Source organism: Sminthopsis crassicaudata, chromosome 4, assembly GCF_048593235.1.
Source record: "Sminthopsis crassicaudata isolate SCR6 chromosome 4, ASM4859323v1, whole genome shotgun sequence".
Classification (NCBI taxonomy): Eukaryota; Metazoa; Chordata; class Mammalia; order Dasyuromorphia; family Dasyuridae; genus Sminthopsis; species Sminthopsis crassicaudata.
This window is the reverse complement of record NC_133620.1, coordinates 6,761,000-6,773,096: the sequence shown is the minus strand read 5'-3', so window position 1 is coordinate 6,773,096 and position 12,097 is coordinate 6,761,000. Positions and strand designations below refer to the sequence as shown.

Below are 12,097 nucleotides of genomic sequence, written 5' to 3'. Positions count from 1 at the left end.
ACAATGTGAAATTTAATCAGAAAGAAAGAGCAGAATCTTGAGCTAAAAATCTCAAAATCATTTGCCTCTGTTTGGGATAAGGAGGCCTGATCTTGTAGCTGTGCCTCCAAAGGACTTTCCTTTATACTGGGAGGCTTTCTTGTCTAATAAAATAGTAAAATGGACGTCAAAATGTGTGGTAAAGCTCACATTTCTGTCCATCTTTAAATACTTCTTTTCCTTCTTTGTCTTCGTCTAGGCTTTCGTTGGCTTCTCCCCCAATTCAATTTAATACCATCAGATTCTGAGACCGCTCACATTTCATTTTTTGTAGATATCTACTTTAGAATTCTATTTAAAAACTTCACTCCATTTTTATACTACTACTATTATCCACTAAGCCCCCTCCCCATCGAACCTTTCTTTGTTTGAAAGGACAAGAATTCAGCAAAATTGACCAACAAAAAGAGCAAGTCTGATACCCAGAGGTTCCCATTCATAGGTATATGAATGAATGCAGTATTTAAGTACTTGATAATGAAAAGCACTGTGCTAAGCAGTGCTTGAAGTGCCTGCAGGTTGCCACAAGTCAGGCTTGCCAGGATGATGGCCAAGGATATTGGCTGGCAGCCCAAGGTTTGACGATTGCCAAGGTTCAGGAGTTCAAGCTCATAGATTGACCCTACTGGGAGTGACAAGAGATGTAAGGTGGTGGTCTTGGTCTGCCTTGCTTGTCTCTCCCCAGAGTTCTGATCTAGTTAGGCCGGCCTGCCTCCCCCCAGCTAGTGATCAATGGGAATGACTAACCTTTCTACCGGAAGTGGAACTGACAAAAGTTAAGTCACATTTAATCAATACACATTATTAAGTGTTTACTCTATTCCAGGCCCTGTGCTAAGTGCTGAGGATACAAAAAAGCCAAGTCAATCTTTGCTCTCCCGGTGCTCACAGTCTCCTAGGAGTAGCAATGCGTAAACTATACATAAACAAGCTAGAGGCAGGATAATTCTGAAATAACCACCAGGGAAAGATGGAGCACTAAGAGTGATTGAAAAGGCTTTGTGGAGATGATCAGGTACTTGAAATAGACCAGGAAAGCTGGGAGGCAAAGATGAGGAAGAAGAGAATTCGAGGGATGAGGGATAGCAATGAAAGTGCCAGGAGCCAAGAGTCATGAAGATCATGGATGGAGGAACGGCTAGGAGTCAAAAGATGGACTGTCATGGATGGAGGAAGAGCCAGGAGCTGTTCTCTGAAGTGCAGATTATGTGGGAGAGGGGGTGGGGGTAGGGCATGAAAGGGAATAAGGTTTAAGACAACTAGAAAAATAGAGGGTTGGAAGTAGATAAGAAAAACCAAGCAGAATTTTTTTACTTGATTCTAGAGATGATAGGAAGTTACATGAGGTACCACAGTGTTGGAGAGTGCACTTCATTCGGCCTGAGTTCAAATCTACCCTCAGATGCCTCTTACTATATGAACTTAGACAAGTCATTTAAACTTTGTCTGCCTCCATTCCTACTTTTTTGTAAAATGGAGATAATAACGGCACTTATTTTCCGGGGTTCTCAGGATGCTAAAATGAGATTATGTTTGTAAAGAGCTTTGCAAAAGTTAAAGCCCTTTAAAAATGCTAGCTGTATACCGAGTAGGAGGGATGATGAGATTGGACCTGAGCTTTGAGAAAATCTCTGGCAGCAGAGTGGAGGATGCCCTGGAACAAGAGAGATTTGAAGCAGATGGACCTACCAGAGGCTATTTAAATAGTCTAGATATGAAGTGATGAGAGCCTGTGCTAGGGTGGTGGCCATGCCAGAGAAGGGGGGGGATTTATTAGAGAGATGTTAAAAACATAAAATCAATAGGTCTTGGCAACAGATTGGATATGGGGATTGAGAGAGGGAGGGAGGAGAAGTCAAGGATAACATCTCGATTTTGAGCTCAGCTGATGGAGAGGATGGTGTCCCTTGAGAGTACTAGGAAAATTAGGAAGAGAGGAGCTTTTAGGGGAAGAGATAAGGAGTTCCATTTTGGAAAATTCAAGTTTGAAATGTCTATGGAAAACCAGTTCATTATATCCAACAGGCAGTAGGAGATATGAGATGGGAGGTCGGCAGGAAAGTTAGGATCGGATAATAATCAGTATAGAGATGACAGCTGAATGACAGCTGACGGGATCACCAAGTGCAGTGATCTGCAGAAGATGGGCTAGGACAGAGCCCAGAGGACACCCACAGTTAGAGGAGGAAAATCCAGAGTGATCAGATAGATTGAAGTAGAACGAGGACACAGCAGTGTCAAGAAAACCTAGAAAAAAATAGAATATCAAGGCCTTACCCAGTCACATGTGTCGTTTCATTTGTTCAGTCATGTCTGACTTTCCATGACCCCATATAGGGTTTTTTTTTTTTGGCAGAGATACCACAGGGCTTTGCCTTTTCCTTCTCCAGCTCATCTTACCAATGAAGAAACTGAGTCAAGCAAGGTTAAGTTTCTGCACAGCTACTCACACAACTACTAAGTGTCCGAGTCAGATTTGAACTCATTTTCTCGATCCTAAGCCTAGTGTTCTCTGCTCGATGGCACCACTTAGCTGCCCCCCAATCACATATCTCATTAATATTCAAGACCTTACCTAGTCACATGCTCATTAAGACAAATGTTAAGTCAGTTAGCTAAATTATTAACTAAGGTAGAATTTGGACTGAGTTCTTCCTTATTCCAAGCTCTGAGCTCTATCCACTGCGTTACCCTCTGTCTATAATGCTGCACATCCCCAATTATTTGATGCAATTGAATTTCTCGGCTGACATGATATAAAGTTTTAGGGAAGTTGTTCACTCCCAATGAGACCAAGTTTCTGCCCTCTTGTAAATGAAAATGGGCAGCTTCTCTTCGAAGAATGCTGAAGATAGCAGGTTTAGGAGTAAATTCTCATTCCTCAAACTAGCGATTTTCTGTAGAATTTCTAGATCTCATTTTTTTTCTATTCAAGTGGATTTTCTTTGCCTTTATCCTGTGGGTGCAGCAAAGCAGGTTGTTATGGATTTTGTGAGCCTCTGAGAATCTGCCTGCTGCCAAGGTAACTGCCTCCTTCTCACACCTAAAGCAGCTTTAGTGGAGGAAGGGAGACAAAGGAGGGAGGAAGCCAATTGGGAAGAGTTTATCTTTGGGGATCCTGTTATTGAGTTGATTTACACGGTTGCACCATTTGTTCTAAATAGCCCAAGGGTCCAAATACAAACATGGTTCCCATTGATTACAATATCAATAAAAATAGAAAAAAAGCAGGAATTATCCCGAGTTATGATAGAAATATCAGCATAAAACAGCTTGAAATTCCATCAGAGCAGCTTGCTCCATGTTGCAAATGCCAGCTTGAAAAGATAGCTCTAATAGCGTGCCTCGAAGCCCATTGGAGTGGAGGCTCTGTCAAATCTTGGAAAGAACACGGGGCTCTTAAGATGAGAAACCAATAAAGAGTGGGAGATGATAAGGTTTGGCTGAGAGACAAGGGGCAGAGATGTGATCAGCTTGATCTCAAGCCTCCCTCATTTCCCAGGTGAGGATGCTGAGGAGGCAGCTGACTTGTCCAAGGTCATACAGGTAGCAAGTAACAAAGCCAAGCTTTAAATCCAGGACTTCTGAGTCTGTCTTTTGCAGCATTCTGTTACTTAATTCTAAGTTTTCTGAATTGACAATTACCAACCGCTAGGAGGAGTGGGTAAATGATGTCTACCTAACACAGATGAAGTTGTTCTCTTTACATACCCATTTTAATGGGAATAGTTTGAATGCATATCTCCCATAGAGTAATGGATAGAAAACTTTACTTCTCACATTCTGCCTCTGACATGTTCTGATTGCTTGACTCCAGGCAGGTCTCTCTGATCTCTTGGCACTGATCTAGGCATGGGGGAATGGATGGCAAACACAAGGCCGGGGGCTACACTGGCTCAACCAGATTAAAATATAGCTGGAGAATATTTGACAAAATATATCAAAATACAGTAAAGTATAGATGGTATTAATATGTGGTTTTCTAATCTAATGTGCAGTTGTGGGACTTTTCTGTATACTCTAGGGGAACCCTAAGTAATGTAAGGTAGGAGCTATATTCAAACTCAGGCTGCCTTGAGTCTGATGTTGACCTTGGGTCACACTGTCTTTCCTCTTCAATTCGTGTTCTTACAGGGAATAATTAAAACATAACTTAACTCTTACTGACTCCTGGTCAGCATCCTGGAAATGCAATCCACTCCCAAGGTCTGCTGAGGTTGGATCCGCTGAGGAAATGACGCCTGGCTTCTTTTGTCTCCTCACTCAATGCAAAATGATTACTCATCTCTATTTAGGATTCTCTCTCTCTCTCTCTCTCTCTCTCTCTCTCTCTCTCTCTCTCTCTCTCTCTGTCTCTCTCTCTGTCTCTCTGTCTCTCTGTCTCTCTCTCTCTGTCTCTGTCTCTCTGTCTCTCTCTCTCTCTCGCTCTCTCTCTCTCTCTCTTTCTCTCTCTCTCTCTCTCTGTCTCTCTCTCTCTCTCTCTCTCTCTCTCTCTCTCTCTCTCTCTCTCTCTGTCTCTCTGTCTCTCTGTCTCTCTCCTCTCTCTCTCTCTCTGTCTCTCTGTCCTCTCTCTCTCTCTCTCTGTCTCTCTGTCTCTCTGTCTCTCTCTGTCTCTCTGTCTCTCTGTCTCTCTCCTCTCTCTCTCTCTCTCTCTCTCTCTCTCTCTCTCTCTCTCTCTCTCAATTCATTTTCTTTTTATTTCCTTTCCCTTTTTTTTTTTTTTTGACGACAATCACCAAATCTTTTATTCCAATTTTTCCCCTCCTTCTCCCCACCCCCTCCCCCAGATGGCAGGTTGTTTGTCTCTCTTTAGGAGGGAGAGAGCCAATTGGGAAGAGTTTATCTTTGGGGATCCTGTTATTGAGTTGATTTACCCAGTTGCGCCATTTGTTCTAAGTAGCCCAAGGGTCCGAATACAAACATGGTTAAATTGTTAATGCATATTAATAGCAACAACTTTTCTCATTTTCTACCTCTTATATTATGGGGAGGGATATTATTTGATCTGAAAGAAGATGAAATGGGATTTTGAGCCAGGGGCTGGGACACAAAGGAAGAGCTTCTTACTGATAGTGGAAAGCCTGGAGGTGGAGATGAGGAGCAAGAGAATCCCAAGAACGGGAAATAGCCAGTCCTTCAATAACCATCCATTAAGTGCATTTCTCCCTTCTGAAGGTGTCCCTGAGATCTAGAAAATCCACATAAAATCTTTTGACCCTCCCTTCATACTGGAGAAAAATTCTAAATTATTTTGGTATTAGAAAATAAAATAAGTTGATATTATACAAGGCAACACATGTATTTTATGCATTTCTGAGTTTCTAAAATGCTTTTGTATCCTCTGCTGTGTCTGCAAAAATTCCCATTTAATTTCTGATGCTGGCCTTCGATGTTCTAAAACTAAAGTGGGAAAAGTCAAAATGTGGAAGGGATAACTGGATTAGATGACAACATACAAAAGTGATAACTGCACTAGGAGATGACAACTTGCAAAAGGATAACAACATAAAAAGTGAGGACAGCAATGGAGAACTATTCTAAGCCCTGAAGATACAAAGAGCAGATATAGTCAAGGAAAACGTCCTAACAATTAGAACAAAGAAAGATGGGCTGCTTCAGAGGTTAGTGGGCTCTCCCTCACTGCAGATCTTCAAGAAAAGCCTAGGAGCCCCTCACCCTGTATACTGGAGAGGTCATATTGTACATGAAGAGAGTTCCAGACTTGGAATCAGGAAGATTCCAAGCTGGACAGCTACTTGCAGTGTATGACCTTAAATCAATTAACCTCTCCAATCTTCAATTAACTCTTCTATAATTTGGGGATAGAATAGCACCTACTCGTTATGAGAATTAAGTGAAGTAAATATATAAAGTGTGATACAAATCCTATATAATTTTTTTATAATTACTACTTTTTTATAATTTTAATATTTTATTTTACTACTTACATGTAAAAACAATTATCAATATTTTTTTTACTTTGAGTTCCAAATTTTCTCTCCTTTCTGCCTCTCTTTCTATGATATATATTAGCTATATAGAGATTATATATGTTCACTGTATGAAGCATATTTCCAAATTCATTATGATGTGAAAGAAAAAATAAAAGAAATGAACACATATAAACACCAAAAAAAGTGAAAAGAGTCTGGTTCAATCTTCATTCAGACTCCATCAGTTCTTTGTCCAGATATGGATCATTTGGTGTAATTACTAGAGAGATTTCTTTTAGGGGCCTGGTTTAGAATGGATGGATAGCTCCTTTAACACTTTGATTCTGTGTTTTGAGAGTTCTTGATCTCTGACCACGTGGTAGGAAAGCCTGGATCCTTACTATGGTACAATGCAGAGGGGCCCACAGGCCTTTTCGAGTGCCAGGCTGGGAGCCCTGTCTATGCCTGCCTCCTTGTACTTCCACCCCCACTTGGTCCTTGAAGACTCATCTTGAGATTGAGCTCTCTCCAGCTCTCTCAAGGAGAAATGATGACAACTCCCCACCGTTTATTCTGACATTCTGCCCACATCCTGTGCGCTACACAAACCCCCATGCTCAAAGATTAGTGCGTAATGGAAATGTTAGTATCTAGCCATTTATTTCAAAGGCTTTGTATGGTCCTGAGGCAACACATCATCATCTGCTGGAAAATTCAGGCCTTGGGGAAGAGGAAACCTAGAGCACCTCGAACCCCAGGACTTCCCAAAATTGTTGGGAACTCTTAAGCAGGCCTAGTAAACTCCCTATCTCAAGCTGTTAGTCTATAGAATGGATGGAGAAGCAACTGAGCAAAGTGGATATCACAGGTGACTGTTCTCAATGGAAGCTGGATTCAAATCCTGCCTTTAATAGGTAAAGGCCTTGTCTCCAAACCTGCCAGGGAAGCCACAGTCCTCTAAGACCATGGAAAAGATGGATCCAGACTTGCTTTCCACATGGAAGAAATTCCCTGGGTCAGGAAAATGAGTTGTCTCTGGGGCTCCTCCCTATGCAACTTAGGGGCAATTTCTTCATAGACCACCAGCTTCTTTGCTAGAATGAGAAGGCTGAATTATGTGGGCTCTGAGGTCTCTTACAATCCTCGATCTGTGATCCAAGGATAGGCTGGGGAACAGAAACTCCCCAATAAGAACAAGTCCACAGCATTTTTGAAACTTGCAATAATAGATAATCTTCTAGACACTGAAAAGTTAAGAGACTTGGGGTAACAAAGCCTATAGAAGTCAGGAGTGGGACTTGAACCTGAGTTTTCCTGGCTTCAAGACCAGCTCTCTCTCTACTTCAACTCACTGCCTCTATGATCCTCTGAAGCTATAGGAACACACACACACACACACACACACACACACACACACACACACACAAACACACACACAAACACACACACACACACACACACGTGCGCGCGCTTGCTATTAATATCTTTGCTCTTAACTTTACAGAGCTATTGTACAGACTTGTGAGTTTTTCTTTGTTTTATTTGGACCTGTGATTCCATTGGAATATTGAATCCCAAGTGAAGAAACCCCTTTGCCAGTACAGATTAGAGCCTACTTGAAATTCATATTGTTAGAGAACTGTCTGGGGTTACTAACTGGGATGCCCAGGAAGCGGTTTATCCATTCTTATGGCCATAAGAATCAGAGGCTGGCCTTCTTCTCAGGGCTTCTGGCCTCCAAGGTCAATGTTCTAACAGTGCTTCTTTCTTATAGAAGAACACAATAGAGTACATATGAAACCATCATGATAAATCATACACAAGTCATACACAAATATAGAGCATTAGTTACCTCCTCTAGCTCCCAGATATTCAGAAGAGGGGGTTTGAACTCAGGGTCCAAAGGGAACACTCCTTGACACTGTTGCTTAAGAAATGTTTGTTGAAATGAGCTGATTCAGACCAATTCCAATAGACTTGTGATGGAGAGAGCCATCTGCATCCAGAGAGGACATGGGAAATGTGGATCACTACAAAGCATTTTTGCCTTTTTGTTGTTTGCTTGGTTTTTTTTTTTTATCATTTTTTCCCTTTTTGATCTGCTTTTTCTTGTGCAGCAAAATAAATATGGAAATATGTATAGAATTATTGCACATGTTTAACTTATATTGGAGTACTAGGTGTCTAGGGGAGGGGTGAGTCAGAGAAGGAGAAAAATTTGGAACATAAGGTTTTACAAGGTGAATGCTGAAAACTATCTTTGCATATATTTTGAAAATAAAAAGCTAGTATTTAAAAAGAAAAAAAAACCAAATGCTTTTTGACAGGTTAAAATTAGATAGAGTATTCAAGTTGTTTTGAGGTGTGGGGAAAGGTATATGCAGGTCTGAACTTTGTTTTTTACTAACATGTAGATGAAATATATCATTTCCTTCCATTGCAAATCTTTACCCTGAGAAAGGACCCTTGGGTTCATTATGCAAAGAGATCCATGAATAAAAGAAGATTAAAAACCTCAGATAACAAAATAGGTACTATACTTTTTTAAAAAAAAATTCTATAAAATTCATTCTTATTTATTTATTTATTTGTTTGTTTGTTGTGTTTATTTAATTATTTATTTTTGCTGAGGCAATTGGGGTTAAGTGACTTGCCCAGAATCACACAACTAGGAAGTGTTAAGTGTCTGAGGTCAGATTTGAACTCAGGTCCTCCTGACTTCAGGGCTGGTGCTATATCCACTGCCCCATGTAGCTGCCCCTAAAATTCATTTTTTAAAGAAATTCTCTTGGTTTTATAGAAAATGAAACTGAGATCAAGGAGACATTCTCAAGGTCATTGCTAGTGCAATGCCATGACTAAAACCTAAGATGTATAGTTTTGTGGGGTTTTCCTTAATATTTACATTGTTACCTTCAATCTTAAGTCCAGGATGATGTATTTATAATCACTTAAAGAGGGTGGTTTGATGATGAAGTTTCCCCAAATCCTTTTGTTACCTACTAAAGTTAGAAGTTATGCTCTATGTAAAATATGTTTTAGACATGTTATGGTCAATTAGCCATGAGTGTGATGTTATTTGTACAAGGAGAGAGAGACAGAGAGACAGAGACAGAGAGAGACAGAGAGAGACAGAGAGAGAAAGAGAGAGAGAGAGAGAGAGAGAGAGAGAAAGAGAGAGAGAGAGAGAGAGAGAGGGAGAGATAGAGAGAGAAAGAGAGAGAGAGAGAGAGGGAGAGATAGAGAGAGAAAGAGAGAGAGAGAGAGAGAGAGAGAGAGAGAGAGAGAGAGAGAGAGAGAGAGAGAGAGAGAGAGAGTGGAAGGAAGGAAGGGAAGGAAGAAAGGAAAGAAGGAAGGGAAGGAAGAAAGGAAGGAAGAAAGAAGGAAGGGAAGGAAGGAAGGAAGGAAGGAAGGAAGGAAGGAAGGAAGGAAGGAAGGAAGGAAGGAAGGAAGGAAGGAAGGAAGGAAGGAAGGAAGGAAGGAAGGAAGGAAGGAAGGAAGGAAAGAAAGAGAGAGAGAGAATACAAAATTGCTGTAATTGAATACTTTGGCTAACAAAGAAAAAGGCCCTCAGAGATAGTTCATGATGCAAATTCTGGTGCAGGGATAAAATTACATTGTAAAAAACAAATCACTACCACAAATCAGTAGAGCATGGTCTTTCACCCAAGATCAGGAACTACTATTTCCATCAAGACATGTAGGATTCATGAAGATAGTTTCTGATACAAAAAGGACCATCATAGGTCTCCGATCCCTGGGGTCAGAATTCAGTATGGCATGAATCAGATAAGGAGGAAAGCCCTTTACCCAAATGGAAGAATCTCTCTATTTCCTCAACTGGAGAGGCAGAGGAATCAGAGATTTTGTTTTCCTTGAGGCCCTTCCTTCTCCATGGCAGTAGGAGGGAGGGATGTGCAATTCTGCTTTGGAGAGTTGAGGACTGGGCCAGGAATCGGTCTGAATATGTACAAATGTCCTTTGTGTCAAGGGAAGAATATGTTCGATTTCTGCTCCAAAATAGAAAGTTATTATATTATTCTCCATTTTAACTAACAGAATTGGGTCTTTTTTTCCCCCAAGAGCAGAGAATGAAACACCCTTTTTTTTCTCTTTCTCTAGTGCAGTGCCTGGAGATGACAACCAAACGGAAGATCATCGGCCGCCTGGTGCCGTGCCGATGTTTCCGAGGCGAAGAAGAAATCGTCGCAGTGTTGGATTACTCTCACTGCGGCCTGCAGCAGGTGCCAAAGGAGGTTTTTAACTTTGAGCGGACCCTAGAGGAACTTTATCTAGATGCCAATCAAATTGAAGAGCTGCCCAAGGTAAATGTTTGTGGATCAAAAATATAACCTCTAAATGAGCACTAGAGGAATTTAAAGGGTTATCCACACGGTCTAAATATTGTCAGTTCTCAGAAAGAGCTCCAGAAAGCATCAACAAATAACACCTCTGATAATCTCTTTAATCAATGCTATTGCTTGATGTCTCATTTTATAGAAAACAGGATACTGCATGTGGATATTATATTGTTGTACTATTTGTACAAAGGAAAGTTTTCCTTTAAAACAAGCAAGGATTTGTTCTCCAAGCAAAATCAGATTGATTGGGCTCAATGGTAATCAATGAATCAATCAACAAACATGTATTAATGCTCCTACCTACCATGTGCTAGATACTACGTCAAGCTCTGGGAATATGAAGATAAGGAAACCAGTCCTTATCATCAAGAAGCTTACATTCTAATAGAAGAAAAATATATATATATATGTATGTATGTATATATATATACATACATATATATATATATATATATATATATATATATTTAACATAATCAGATCCAATGTGGTAACCTTGGAGGGGGAATGAGTAGGTGGTACTTGAGCTGAGTCAAGGAGATTTAAGTGAGGAGAGAAAAAATTCCAGGCATGAGCCAGTAGAAGGGAGATGAGATGACAGATGGAGCTTTGTGTGTGAGGAATAGCAAGAAGGCTTCTAGGGCTGAGCCAAAAATAGTGTGGACGGGAGTCATGTAGAAGTAGGCTACAGAAGTAGGAAGGGGCCAAAGAAGATTTTTTTCTATTTGATTATAGAGGAAATAGGGAGCCCTTGATGTTTTTTGAGTTCAGGAGCAGGGAGAAAGCGAAGGTGACATGGTCAGAACTGTGCTCGGAGAAAATAATTTCGGTAGCTGTGTGAAGAGTGATTGAAGTGAGGAGAGACTTCAATCATGTGGCTTGTGACCCACCCTGCTAACCAGCCTTTATCTCTCCAGTCTTTCATGACTAAAATCCTTGCCAAGGATGAAGGTCTCAGCTTCCTGCCCTCTTATTTTCTTCTCAACTCTCTAAAGTCTTCTGCTGTCATTAGTAGCCAACACTATTCTCTCCAAAGTCCTAAATGAGCTGCTTGTGATTGTTCCAACGAATCTTCTTCCTTTCTGGATCTCTCTATAGTCCTTGACTTTATTGATCACCCATTTCTCCTGGATATCTTCTTCTCTTGAGTTTTAGTGATACTACTCTCTCCTGGCTTTTCTCCTATGTAGGGGCTAACTCCTTTTTAAATCGTTTGCTAGATCTTCAACCAGGGCATGTTTATGATTTCTGGGCATCCCACTTGACTCTGTCCTGGGCCCACGTCTCTTCTATTGGTGATCTCACAGCTCCCAGGGATTTAAATTCCATTCCTATGCTGATGGTTCCCAGATCTATTTATTCAGCCCTTGCATCTCTGCTAATCTCCAATGTTGCATCTCCAGCTGCCTATTGAATATCTCAAAACAAATATACTTTTGGATGTCCTATAAACATCTTCAACTAAACATATCCAAAACCGACGTTGGTATATTCCCAAAAAAAACCTTCCCCTTTTCCTATTTTTCCAATTACTAGCCAGGGCATCACATCCTCCCAGTCACCCAGGCTCACAATCTAGATGTCATTATGAACTCCTCAATCTTTCAGTCCCCATATCCATTACATTGCCAAATCCTGTCATTTCTACTTTTTGTGTTCTTTCCTTTGATACTGCCACTAGGCAGGTGCAAACCTCCTCACCTTGTCCTTGGACCATTTTCATAGTCTTCCACTGGATTTTCAATGTCTCATTGCTCCCCACTT

General features: G+C 40.8%; 1 protein-coding gene across 12 annotated transcripts in view; it reads left to right on the top strand.

Moving 5' to 3' along the window:
* Positions 1–12,097, top strand: part of LRRC7 (leucine rich repeat containing 7) — a 561,937-nt gene that overhangs the window by 229,118 nt on the left and 320,722 nt on the right. For all 12 annotated transcript variants that reach the window (XR_012481825.1, XR_012481824.1, XM_074265661.1 and 9 more), the window contains one exon: positions 10,095–10,297. Coding sequence is in view for 10 of the 12 variants with exons in the window: in XM_074265661.1 (XP_074121762.1) it covers positions 10,095–10,297 (203 nt within the window). In the remaining 2 variants the exon portion in view is untranslated. The remainder of the gene's footprint in view (positions 1–10,094; positions 10,298–12,097) is intronic.